Source organism: Serpula lacrymans (genome assembly GCF_000218685.1).
Source record: "Serpula lacrymans var. lacrymans S7.9 unplaced genomic scaffold SERLAscaffold_4, whole genome shotgun sequence".
Taxonomy (NCBI): Eukaryota; Fungi; Basidiomycota; class Agaricomycetes; order Boletales; family Serpulaceae; genus Serpula; species Serpula lacrymans.
Window position 1 is genome coordinate 1,595,472 of NW_006763293.1, and position 12,264 is coordinate 1,607,735.

The following is a 12,264-nucleotide window of genomic DNA, read 5'->3' on the forward strand; positions in this document are numbered from 1 at the left end:
TTGTAAATAAGGCCTGCACCAAAGTGAGACTATTTGACGTGAACCTCCCCCCCCCCCCTTTCAATGCCAATAACACAAATATTGGGCTCTCTTGCACCTTAACTTGAAACTCAATAGCTCCAATCAAATACAACTAAGTAGTGCAGCCAAGATTATCTATTGCTTCAGCAAGCGTGTCTCACTACTTAGCTTCTCAATAAATCAGTAGCAGTAGAGTCAATAGTAAAGCCCTCAGATGCTGAAAAATGATAACTTCCACATTCCTTCAATCCCAAAGTACCCAATCCAAATGAGTGGGTCATTGAGTGGGCAAAAGCATCAGCCACTAATTGAAATGCTACTAAAAATCACAGACACTAAACAAAATGCAGTGGCAAAAAGAAATGGGATATTCAGAGTCATGTACAGTGTAAGGACCGTTTTATTATTTTCCTATCTTCGTTATGTCTTGGTTCTCAAACGCTTTTCCCGTTACACCTCTGGCTCTAGGGCTAGAGGTATCCTTTGCCATCTTACTTCTCATAGCCCTCACAGGCTTTCTTAACCATCGCTACCACTTTATATCACAGATCAGAGACTGGACATCGCTTCCAGCTAGCCAGCACACTGGGTAGGGACTGGTAGTAGGCATCTCGCCAACCAGCTCCAAGCCCCAGTAAAGCCTGGTAATACTAATAACGCCTTATCTAGAATCGTACCTCATTATGAGGATACGGTTCCTGACCACGCGTGACAATCTTCTATTATTAGTACAAGTCTCTCACCTGCTGATTAATCAAGTCAGAAGTCGTACGATAGTTACCTCCCCTTTTTCTTATTGGTTGATTAATCCCTCAGACCACTTTTCGTATATTCTCTTTTCGGTCTGAGGCACGGACAGTTCCCTATATAAAGCCGTACCTATTCATGTATAGCTCCTTAGCTTTCTATTACTGAATTTACCCGCTTTACTCCTCAACAAGAACCTTTGAAGCTTACCTCTCAAAGTCCTCTACTCGCTATATTTCTAGCGTCTGTTGACCTCAAAAGCTCATTGGACCCTTACTCCCTGCAAGTGCAGAAGGAGATAGGTTTAGTTTTTGTTATAGTTTATCGTTGCCTCACATACAGCTCTGAGGTGCTATAAAAACTGCCTTAGTTGTGATGAAGTAGCAGGGGTAATGTAACCAGTATTGTTTCTTTACAGTAGCTATGAGTTTATTGGTATCCTAGTGCACTTTTTTCCTGATCAGTGTTACGGTCTCTATTGAACATTTAAGAACTACTCATTTCTTTTTACTCATCGGTCATACCATCGGACCGATGACTTATTTCCTTCACGTACACTTCTGTTCCTCTCGCATTTGCAGTACCTATTATAGTACTTAGTCCTCAACGGACGGACCTGCCCTAGATAGGACCTAACTCCTATCACCAATTCCTTTCCATTATAAATACCATGTAACAGCAGTAGTATTCTCTAATACGATTCTACGCAGTTTATGCTTACAAAGCTAGACTCCTAAGATCAGACTTCTACTCAGAAGAAGACCAACTCCCGTTGGAAGACCTCCACTTAGAACTACGTTCTTGAACTTGTCTTCAGATAAGTCTCTTTACAAACCTCGACGAACCCTTAGACTTTGTTAAGCACTTCGTGCGTAACAGGGGGTTCCTGCCAAAGGTCCTTACTTTGGATCAGACTAGGTTATAATCACAAAATAAATCTTTGGGCAAAGCTCCAAAGTTTGCTTATGTAATATAATTGACAAAACCAGATAAACCTGGTCTCTGCTAAAGTGGCCATTGTAATCCTGGGAGTCTTTATACTTTAGCAAGTAGCACCTCTGACTATAAGTAGTAGGGGGTTTAGTATAGGAATACCTCAGTCATTTATATAGTGTAACAACCAAGAGTTTTTACTCTGGCGCACAACTCAGACAAGCATAAGAGAAGAGAGAAGGAGGGATCACCCCTCGTATATATACTAAAATACATAAGGTACTGTACAGTTGTAAATAAAGTTTAAAGTCCGATGTTTAGCATGTGACTGGTCACATGATGAGTCTAGACAGTGGTCATGTGACTATGAAAAGTCGAAAATGTAAAGTAAAGTAAATGGTCACATGACTGGTCATGTGACTTGGAAAAATAAAAGTAAAAGTGCAAAAAGTGAAGCATAAGTAGGTACTGGTACGTCAATTGTAACATATAGCCTTTCAGGCAGCGGCTGAGTTTCACTTAGATTTATTAATAATTTCTACAAGGCCTCTTATCTGTTTGTTTGAGACCTTGTGGAGGTCTTGTGGTGTGAAATTTGAGCACTGCAATATGTTGGCGCAAGTGCTGGTGGTGGCACAAGTGTCAGTGGAATACTGTATACAGTTGCCAGTAGATACTGTAAGTCCAAGTAGTTTGTGATTAGATAAGACAATCACAGACTCTTTATATACCATTGAATATACCAAGGTTAAATTCAGTCCTGTGTGAACTGAGTAAGTGTATGATCACCACAGTGAATCAAGTGAATCAGTAAGATATCATTGAGCCATTCCCCAACTTTACACTTACACCACCCCCTTTTGCCATCCGATTCGCCAATCTACCTAATACATACATTTCGGAGATTCGAGCATCTGCATCTAACAACCATAGTGTGCGTGCATATGCAATGATGGGATTGGCCTTGTCTTGGTGTGTAGTACTGGTTTGTAATAGTGATTAAGCACAGAAAAGTGGGATGGGGTGAGGATATAGGTAGGCAGATACTAAAACAACAGAACTCGAAACGAAAAAAGAGGAACCCCGTGATCATGAAAAACCAGAGGAAGTAGCACTAAGATATAAAACAACAAATATGAGATGGTGTTTCTGGAACAACCAGTGACGACAACCAACAACCACAAATAGCAACTCATTCAGAATGAACCAGGAAACCAGACAAGTAGGAAAGGCGGTAGCGTTGATAAATTCTACAGACCTCAGAGGAAATGAGTGGTAAACTGGACAGTGACTACATGGTTAGGGCGGCTTGTAGTTCGCGCAGCTGGGCTTCCTCGTCGTCTTCTACTGCTACTTGTCGTCGGGCTGGTAAAAGCGGGTTTAGTTTTTCAGAGCGAAAGGGCAGGAGAGGGCAGGAGAGGGAAGGGGGAACTCACGTTCGTCTACCGCGACCGCTCCAGCGGGTTGATGCAGTGGTACATGCTCCGCACCCATCAAACGTTTGTTCAGCTCGTCCTGCTCCAAATCTGCCAGCTCATCCTTGAGCTCCTCCTACACAGATTTTACATTAGCATCAGTAAAAGCTCCAAATATTAGCTAAAATAGCAAAAGGAGAATATATTTTACCTCGTCGACATCTCCGCTGCTCATAGGGTTCGAAATCGCCTCTGCAATCTCGTTGGCGAGCTCTCTTTGCTCGTTGATCCGCGCCATCGTAGCATCGACCTTGTCCATGGTCCTGAAATGGAAAGAGAGAAATACATGACAATCACCACCAGCAACCAAGACGAGTAATAGAGTGAATGAGTGACTGGGTGACTGAGATGAGCGCAGCATGCTACGCACATATTCCCGTGGATCGTCTGTAACGCATCCGACGCCCTCTTCATAGCCGCCATCGTCTCTGCATTGAGGTTGGCGGACTCCAGCGAGTTAACTTGCAGCTCAAGTTGCAGTCGCGTCCCCGCCAACCTATCCAGCTCAGTCTCGCTCGCCTTCTTCCTCCGCAGTGCAGCAGTAGCGGCTGATCACCGATGACACCAAGATGATCATGGTTATGGTTCATACAAAATATTACAGTTTTCCAGTCAGCTCCCCAATTCATTAATGTTTCATTTGCCACTTATCGCACAGCGCAAAGGGTGAAAGAAAGTGCAAGCAGCAAGCAAACAACAAAATGAAGTAAAGGGAGACACACACATACCTGCCTTATTCGATACAGCATTGGCCCTTGCCTTCTTCAGCTCCTCGTCTATCTTCTTCTGCAGATACTCCTCCTTCTTCTCTATCATCTGCAGCTGCTGCCGCAGGTCCACAATCGCATCCCGCGCGGTCTTCTTAGGGTCGCGCTTGCCTCCAAAATAAGACATGAAGCTCGCCATCATGATCTTGCAGCTCTCTGAACGCTGTATCGAATAGACTTGAGAATGAATATAGAAAGAGTGGCAGCTGAAGTCTGAGCAAGGTGACTGTTGTGACACTGCGGTAAAGGGAGAGCCACCACACTGATATCCAGATAAGGTAATCACTCTGGCGCACGTAGCTAATCCTCAGGCTAATGTGCTCTGAGCAGTTATAGTAGGGGGAACGTAACTGTATATATACTGGAACAGTACTACTAGAGTACCTGCCTACAGCAGACGACGGTGATAAAAGGATTGTATGATAATGCGGTATGAAATTGAAGCATATAGTCCGTGCTCACGGGCCAGCACTCAGCCTCTAGTGGGACGAAAATACATTCTCTCACTTTCGTCCACTCAACGCTCTTTTTTGCTTTCCTGCGATACCAGGTCACTGTAATAAACAGGGTTTGGGAACATAAGCCTCGTGTGAATTATGCAACCACCTACCCCTCGTCGTCACTGCGGTCGTCAGATGCCCCTTGTCCAGATACGACGCGCCAAGCTACACGACAGATCATAGCGAACCAAATAACTTGTAATATCTTCAACAGAACCATGGCCAATTAGAATTAATTTGAAAGAGTATTAACAGCGTGAAAACCTCACCTGTAGCACGATTAGCATAGTGATGAAAATGCCCATGGCCAATGGGGAGTGGTAGCTCCCTTGCTCGGGGTTCCAACCAGAGTGGATTAGAAGGTGCGCATCAGAGTACGCCGATTTTATGACGATGATGAAGAATACGTGACGGGTGACGAGCCACGATACAAGGAACAACGTAAACGTGAAGTCGCACAGGGTATAAAGGCCGATGTAGCGCAACATTTTCGCGAGCTGGCAGGGATATAATATAATCAGAAAGAGGCATGTATGAGAGAAAGAATATAACTACAGGTAAGAATATATCACAGCAGTCCATTAGAACCATGATTAGACATCCGACACGAGTAAAGTTATAAAAGTAACTGGTCACCATAAGGAAGATGGTGATTACATGATGCGTCATCATTTGATAGTGGTCCTTCCTGCGAGCCTCAGCATTGAGAATGAGTATTTGATGAAGATAGAAAGCAGTTTGAGTAAGATAGTAGAACTTGACGGGTCCAGCGATTGGTATATGAGGGTAATTGGCCCAGAGCTCTGTCGGGCTCAACAATGAAGTCGGAAGACTGAGATGAATGTACTGTTATTTCGGTTGGGATCAGCACGACCACGACGCGTATGCCGAATAAAGGCACTCACTAGACCATAGGACCACTGAAGCGTGTAGTATATCATGGACCAACTTTGCTCAGCAAACCTCAATACGCTCCTGTGTATTTTTCGCTCCATTTTTGGGAAGTCGCTGGGCTGTAGGTACTCCCCGTTGGCATGCGCAGCATGACCGTTGCCATTGGTCCTCCCATTGCTACTACCATTCGCTTTGGAGAATTTCGCCCGTGTCCGCGTCCAGTCGCGCTCGAGCTTCCACTTGGCAAAGGGCTCCATTAGGTATATTCTCGTGACGTCGCGCAGGATCGCCATCACCGCGATGCAAGTAATTATGATACAGCCATCTAGAAGGCCTGTAGTGTAGTAAGAGGAAGTATGGAATGAGTCTGTGTGTGTCGGGGTGGCGATTGGGTAGGAGAGGGTAACAAAGGGAACGAGAAACGACGGAAACCACTCTGAGGTTTGCAGGGTGTTCATTGGTATACGTTGCTGAAGGTCGTCAAAATTTTCATGAAAACGATGAACGTTCGATAATTGGGGGGTATGAACCTTTTTCGGACGTTTGTTTCGCTCTTCACTGAATACACAGACGTTGAGTGCACAGAGGTCCTTTTAGCAAAGATATGAAGCTAAGCTGGAATATCTGCTAGCTGGCGTTCCACAGAAAAAAAAAGCTAGTGCCGTGGAAGAGGTCAGTTTATAGTGCCTATATACGCGACCGTGTTCAAATTCACGCTAAGCATAAGAAGAATATGTACCGTGCGAAGCTCATACCGGATGAGGATGTCCCTGGCTGAACCGCCAGGGTTGACCAGCATCCAGTATAACAACTTGAAGACCACCAAGCGAAGTACTACATTGGCAAGGTCTCATACCGCAAGCGGGCACAGTTAATCACTAGAAATCTAACACAGAGTATACGCCATGGCTTCAGCATCGTCAAGCCAGCCCAACACGACACTCTACATCAACAATCTCAATGACAAGATTAACAAAGAGGAGATGCGGTCCCAGCTATTCGCCCTCTTCACCACCCACGGCAGAGTAATCGACGTCGTCGCTTCCAAGGGACCAAAAATGAGAGGACAGGCGTTTCTTGTCTTTACCGACCTAGCAGGAGCAACCACGGCGATGAGAGCATGTGAGGGCATGATATTCTACGACAAACCACTAGTGAGCTTTTCTCTCGTGGTCAGGCATGGAGTGTAGTAATCCACAAGTGATATAGCGTATCACCTACGCAAAGTCAAAATCATACGCTACTTCACGCAGAGAGGACCCTAATTTCGTCCCCCCCACCAGCGTACATGCAAGATCGAATCTGTTACAAATCGGAAAATCAACCATCTCATCCGCGGATAAGCGGCAAAGAGACGAGGAAGATGTCGATGGCGAACGTAAGTCCAAGAGAGAGCGATCTGAAGAAGAGTCTGAAGATGATGAGGAGATGGAGATCGACGAAGATGAGGAACAACAAAATCGCGTCCCAGGTATGGTGTTTCGTGTGACCATGCATGTGCATTTCTCATGTCCCTTTGAAGCCACTATGCCTCAGATAACTGAGCAACCGTCTGCTCACCTGTTGTGTACAAATCTTCCTCAAGAAGTAACAGATGATGTACTATCCGTTTTATTCCAGCAGTATGTCCTTTTACTTTGATATGCGTCTACAAATGCATCATTGTTTTCTCTCACAACCAGGTACCAAGGCTTCCAGTCAACGCATGTTTCACCGTCACCAACGTCGAATGCAGCTGGAATGAAAGTTAAAATGGCTCAAGTGCTATTTGAATCACCTGAACTCGCAACCACCGCCAAAGAAGCACTGGATGGGTTCGCACTGAAAAAAGGATGGAAGATGACTGTCGCATACATATGATGCTCCTCAAAATTTCTAATTATTCTTGACTTGCGATGTCTTCTTTGCGCTCAAATGTTCTCAGTCTAATGATTGATGATCAGGAAGACAATCTATCCGATGGCTTGCATGATTGTTGAAAAGAGCAGAGCGGATGTGTGTAACATTCTAGATGTGAAAATAATTGGACAAACTGCGATCATTGTCCTATAAGTACAAGAGCGATATGCTTGATTGAATAACTCGACTATGATCCCCTCTTCAAACACTTAGGATTTTAGTGCTTTCAGGATAGCCTCTCCAATAGGTTGAGCGGATGCGGGATTCTGACCGGTGATGAGATGCCCAGAAACAACTACCTTGGCCTGTAAATCATTGTAAGTATTAAACATAGCCTTAGCTGTCAAGTACTAACCCCCCATGGCGCTGTTGCTTTCTCGTACTTTCCTCCGAGAGAAGTTATTTTATCCTCGAGAAGGAAAGGGATATCCTAAACAAAATTTATTAACTTTGAGCACCGATGTCAGTATCGACATTTACAAACCTTGACTTTGCCGACTTGTTCTTCCTCAACGTTGGAGAAACCTGTAAAGGCCTTCCCTGCGAAGATAGATTTCCCGGATGCATCGGTAGCTCCGACTAGTGCTCTGGAGAAATTATGCTAAGTAGTGAAAGGGGCTGAATGAAATTATATCACTAACGCTGGACCATGGCAGACTGCAGTCGTCAGTTTCCCTGCACGATAAAACTTTAGAGGATTTTAGTCAATTAAAGAGGCATATTTTTGAACAGCGGAGCATACCTCGGATGCGAGCTTGATATTGGCGGGGTCAACAGCAAGATCAATGACTGGACCATGTCCTCCAATATAGAAGATGGCCTCGTAGTCATCTACTTTAACGTCGGTAAGCTTCTTTGCTTTGGCGAGCAGCGACTGCACATTGGCATCCTCCAAGAACTTGACGTCATCTTGGAACATCTTCAAGAGGGCATCAACCACTTGTCTTGCGATGTTCAAGTTGTAGTTAATTACTCACCTGTACACTGGCTGGGTCCACAGGCGGGTTAGGGCCAGCAGGAGCTGCGAATTCAATGTTGAAATGAGGGGAAAGGACATAGTAAGGGTGAGCGGCCTCTGGAAGATACCACCCCTATTCATACAAACACTGATCAGTCCGAAGGATCTGGAGGACCGAGACGACTGCCTTACTGTGGGAGCACCGGTAAGAGTCCTATCGGTAGAGGTAAATACAAACAAGATATTAGGTGCCATTGTGATGGTGTATTCCAAGATCGATACTGTGGTAACTTGAAACCTTGAAGGATAAGGCCGGGTAACATAATACCCTCCAGAAATTTCGTCACCGCTCTCCAATCATGGCGCTTGCCCAAGAATCGGTGGAAAACCTTTCAACAGTTCTGAAAATAGGACCGGATTTTCTTTGCATTCTGTTTGATTGGGACTTTGGTGACAAACATGATTTAAGAGGAATAATTATAACTTTAGCGCCAAAGCAGGGCGTCTATTGCAGGATTATCGCGCCTCACGGCTATCTCCGAGTTATCTGTACTAGCAGGTTGAACACCTCTAGTGGAAGTAGCTTTTGGAACTGACCCCACCTTTGTTCAATTTATGTCCTCATTCTTTGGGCTGTTCGTTTCAAATGCCTTTCCAAAGAGATCTATAGTGCTTACAGCATACGTTTCAGAGGGAAAACCCGGACATTCAAGCCTCGCAAAGATGTTCCAGAGGGTACGAAGCAGTATCAGCTACGAAAGTATGCAGAAGCAACTCTGGTACGACATTTATCATTTATACCTAAAGCGTATGATAGACCTCATTGAATCTTCTAGGGGTCGGGAAATCTCAGGCTAGCTGTCCAGCTGCCAGAGGGCGAAGATACTAATGAATGGCTGGCAGTACACGGTGCATATAGTTCAACATTTGACGCTTGATTACTGTTGTTGATATCAGCGTACAGCTGTCGATTTCTTTAACCATCTCAATATGTTGTATGGTACCGTAACGGAGTTCTGCACACCGCAGGAGGTACGTCTCAACTTAGATGTCCCGTGATGTCTCTTTCCAACACCTGAAACAGTGCCCCATCATGTCAGCTGGACCGCGGTACGTTTGCCTCGATGTACCTTTTTTTCCAGCGTCGTAAAACGTGACCACAGTTACGAGTATCTGTGGGAGGATGGGATCAAATTCAAGAAACCAACTAAACTTCCTGCTCCGGACTATGTCGACGCGCTAATGAATTGGGCACAGAATATTCTCGACGACGACGCGGTGTTCCCCAACAAAATCGGTGTGCCTATCTCCTATTTTTCTTCATTCGGTTCGAGTAAGACTTCTTCTGCGCGAAGGTGTTCCATTTCCGAAAAACTTTCGCGATACCGTACGTACCATCGTCCGCCGACTCTTTCGAGTGTATGCGCACATATACAGCAATCACTTTGACCATATCTGTGCTCTTGGCATCGAAGGTGCGTGATGGGCATTATCATCAAATGCCCCTTTCAAGATAGATGTCCTCCTCAGCACACCTCAATACCAGCTATCGTCACTTCTTCCTCTTTATAAACGAGGTTCGTCCCAGAGGATCTTCCCGCAGTACTCGATCTGATCCTCGACCCATATTATTAGTTTGATCTTGTGGACAAGAAGGAGTTAGCTCCATTAGATGAACTGAATGATGCCATCCTCGCAGAAGATAAGACCAGATAGTTTTTTCTTGCACTTTCGCTTGTAGCCGTGGGCTCCAACTTGGCCGTAACCTTGTACTTTATTCCAGTCATCAGACTTCTGATGATATCGCAGAAGTTCTAGTTCCGTTAAAAGGCACAGCTCCAGACCCCACTGCCGCGGGCCCGCTGTCAATAATTCTGCATTTCTACGTTGTCTGAGATCGCATCTATAAAACTCACTACTACTACTCGCTTTCTCCTCCCCACATTGCATCATGTTACGATATCTGTGGATCCCTTGCGTGAGGCTTTTTCTTGATCCCTTGATCCGATAGTCTTATAACTCTGTGGAGTGCAAGGTGCACTCCCTTATTGTCATGGGCGTAGCATCAGCTATTAATACTGCTGGAGCTTGGGACTGTCAAATACATCCGCAAAGGATGGGACGAAACGTACGGAACTTCACGAGAACGCCACTAAGCGTTACATGGGTGTTTGAATGCTATGTTCAAGTCTCTGATGCCGTGTATACTAAGACTACATGCCACAACGAGGTCAAAAAGCTACAATAAAAAGGAAAATAAGAGCGTATCGTGTAAGAGACTCTGAAATGCTAGTGGTACAACAAGGAATTTGATGAAAGGGTAAAGAAGAAATGCAGATATTCGTACACACTGGGGTCCCCTGATTCGAAAATGAAAAGTGCAGTTACTGTGACACCGTTACAACGACGGTTGACATGCAATAAGAAGGTTGATATGAATGACGTCCAATATTTTTGGAGGGACGCGAGCCAATATGTTTGAATTTGTTACTTTTTGTTTGGTGCCGGTTTGCAAGAATAAGGTAGGGTTCGAATAAGCATGCTGAGTGTTCAAATCGTTCGCTAAAATAAAGTAAGCCAAATGAATTGGTGAACAAAATTTTGTCGTACCTTGACTACGGACCATTGGATTACAAGATTCTTAACTCTCTCTTGCAATGCGTTTCGACAAAGGTCACACGTTAGATGCTCCCCTAGCGGACTCAGAGCAGACTCCATCGTGCTTGTAGATAGATCTGGTAATAGTGAGTCGTGGACTGTTCTAAAATTTATAACCGAGGACATACCTGGTCGTGCATCCCAGGCGAGATAGGCCGACGCCAAGGCCCAGGCTCTTGTTAACTTTTTCTGATCATTGAAATCACATATTGGCGTTGGAGCGTGAGGATGAGGGGGTGGCAGAAGAAGGCGCTTGAGAGCGTCAGCGCGACCAAAATGAAGGAAGAAGAGGCGTTTCAGGTATTTCGGGCCGATGTTCTCAGCCATATCGTCCGTGAGAGATGCAAGCGAAAATGACAGTAAATGTGAAGATGTTGCCACAGCAAGATCATATAGGTCATTGGTCGCAGCAAGCGCATATAGCTCCAAAGGACACAGCGGAGCGTGCGATAAGAGGAGCACGTAAAGGGGTGTAGAGGGTGCGATACGACTTTGAAGGGAGATACCGTAAGTTTTTAAAGCTGTGACTGCTGATATCAGAGCTTCGAACGAGGGCGAATAGTGTGAGCACGACATATCGTAAATGGTGTGTAAGAGTACGTTGAGAACGATGGACGATTCTGGGACGGTGATAACAGGGCCTATGTGAGCATTCTTGCATTTAGGGGAAGGCGGTAATAGAGAATTGTAGCCATTGTCGGATGCCCCCAGCAAGACGTGCATATGCACATAGAAAAATACGGAGTCGGAGGACAGGATGACCAGGTCAGACGGTAAAGAATTATTCTGAGCTCCTGGAAAAAATGTTGTGGACACGGATACAAGAGTGTTTTCTTCGGGGGATTGATCGACAGGTGAGCCAGCAAAAGATTCCTTGAAGCAAGAAAGCAAGTCAGACAACGCGATTCAGAAATAGGGAGAAATGGGACTACCGGTGGGGTGGGGACTTGGTTAATGATCAACGACGCCTGCTCAGATACAGGCTTTTCTGGCATGGTCATAAAGTCCAGTTCAAGGGGTTCTGAAACAAACTGAAGGACCGAATCCCAGTCCGTGTGTTCGATATTCATGGAATGGAGAGGGGAAGGAAATGGACTTGGGGAAGAATGGAGTGGGAATGAGTAAAGGGGATAAGGCAAAGATGTAGTGTATGTCGTGCAGTTTATAAAGGAAGGCGTTGGTCATGAAGCAGGAGAAGGCGAGACACAGGAGACGGTGAACTGGCGCAGGAACGAATAGGAATAGAGATAAGGTTCGCTACGAATCTGAACAAGTTTGGCTTACGTAACACGGGAAATCCTTCCTCAATGCCAGATTCCCACGCCTAGTGCCCACCGGAATAGCACAAACCGATCACTAATCGTTGCTCCATCGCCGCAGGGAGCTGTGGCTCTTCCAGGCTCAGTTTGGTG

At 45.2% G+C, this 12,264-nt stretch overlaps 7 protein-coding genes across 7 annotated transcripts; 3 read left to right on the top strand and 4 right to left on the bottom strand.

The window, feature by feature from the left end:
* Positions 1 to 408: 408 nt before the first annotated feature.
* SERLADRAFT_382746 (uncharacterized protein) lies at positions 409 to 935 on the top strand (the record flags this gene model as incomplete). The annotated part of the gene is made up of 1 exon (XM_007315613.1): positions 409 to 935. One exon carries the CDS (start codon positions 444 to 446, stop codon positions 612 to 614), a length of 171 nt encoding a protein of 56 aa, XP_007315675.1.
* Positions 936 to 2,555: 1,620 nt separating this feature from the next.
* Positions 2,556 to 4,187, bottom strand: SERLADRAFT_382747 (uncharacterized protein; the record flags this gene model as incomplete). The annotated part of the gene is made up of 5 exons (XM_007315614.1): positions 2,556 to 3,066; positions 3,138 to 3,252; positions 3,328 to 3,439; positions 3,547 to 3,724; positions 3,905 to 4,187. 5 exons carry the CDS (start codon positions 4,083 to 4,085, stop codon positions 2,993 to 2,995), a joined length of 660 nt encoding a protein of 219 aa, XP_007315676.1.
* A 91-nt stretch (positions 4,188 to 4,278) lies between these two features.
* On the bottom strand, positions 4,279 to 6,034 carry SERLADRAFT_461309 (uncharacterized protein; the record flags this gene model as incomplete). The annotated part of the gene is made up of 5 exons (XM_007315615.1): positions 4,279 to 4,497; positions 4,554 to 4,648; positions 4,713 to 4,940; positions 4,999 to 5,289; positions 5,349 to 6,034. The coding sequence occupies 5 exons, from the start codon at positions 5,793 to 5,795 to the stop codon at positions 4,461 to 4,463; spliced, it is 1,098 nt and encodes a 365-aa protein (XP_007315677.1).
* An 87-nt stretch (positions 6,035 to 6,121) lies between these two features.
* Positions 6,122 to 7,453, top strand: SERLADRAFT_461313 (uncharacterized protein; the record flags this gene model as incomplete). The annotated part of the gene is made up of 4 exons (XM_007315616.1): positions 6,122 to 6,491; positions 6,547 to 6,808; positions 6,860 to 6,959; positions 7,020 to 7,453. The coding sequence occupies 4 exons, from the start codon at positions 6,243 to 6,245 to the stop codon at positions 7,195 to 7,197; spliced, it is 789 nt and encodes a 262-aa protein (XP_007315678.1).
* SERLADRAFT_367149 (uncharacterized protein) lies at positions 7,446 to 8,449 on the bottom strand (the record flags this gene model as incomplete). The annotated part of the gene is made up of 7 exons (XM_007315617.1): positions 7,446 to 7,541; positions 7,592 to 7,666; positions 7,721 to 7,823; positions 7,878 to 7,924; positions 7,979 to 8,155; positions 8,214 to 8,327; positions 8,387 to 8,449. The coding sequence occupies 7 exons, from the start codon at positions 8,447 to 8,449 to the stop codon at positions 7,446 to 7,448; spliced, it is 675 nt and encodes a 224-aa protein (XP_007315679.1).
* A 294-nt stretch (positions 8,450 to 8,743) lies between these two features.
* Positions 8,744 to 10,153, top strand: SERLADRAFT_461315 (uncharacterized protein; the record flags this gene model as incomplete). The annotated part of the gene is made up of 9 exons (XM_007315618.1): positions 8,744 to 8,829; positions 8,886 to 8,973; positions 9,031 to 9,103; positions 9,159 to 9,226; positions 9,279 to 9,304; positions 9,358 to 9,491; positions 9,550 to 9,669; positions 9,725 to 9,771; positions 9,830 to 10,153. 9 exons carry the CDS (start codon positions 8,810 to 8,812, stop codon positions 9,908 to 9,910), a joined length of 657 nt encoding a protein of 218 aa, XP_007315680.1.
* A 603-nt stretch (positions 10,154 to 10,756) lies between these two features.
* On the bottom strand, positions 10,757 to 11,922 carry SERLADRAFT_367152 (uncharacterized protein; the record flags this gene model as incomplete). The annotated part of the gene is made up of 3 exons (XM_007315619.1): positions 10,757 to 10,929; positions 10,981 to 11,725; positions 11,785 to 11,922. The coding sequence occupies 3 exons, from the start codon at positions 11,920 to 11,922 to the stop codon at positions 10,757 to 10,759; spliced, it is 1,056 nt and encodes a 351-aa protein (XP_007315681.1).
* Between the last annotated feature and the right edge of the window lie 342 nt (positions 11,923 to 12,264).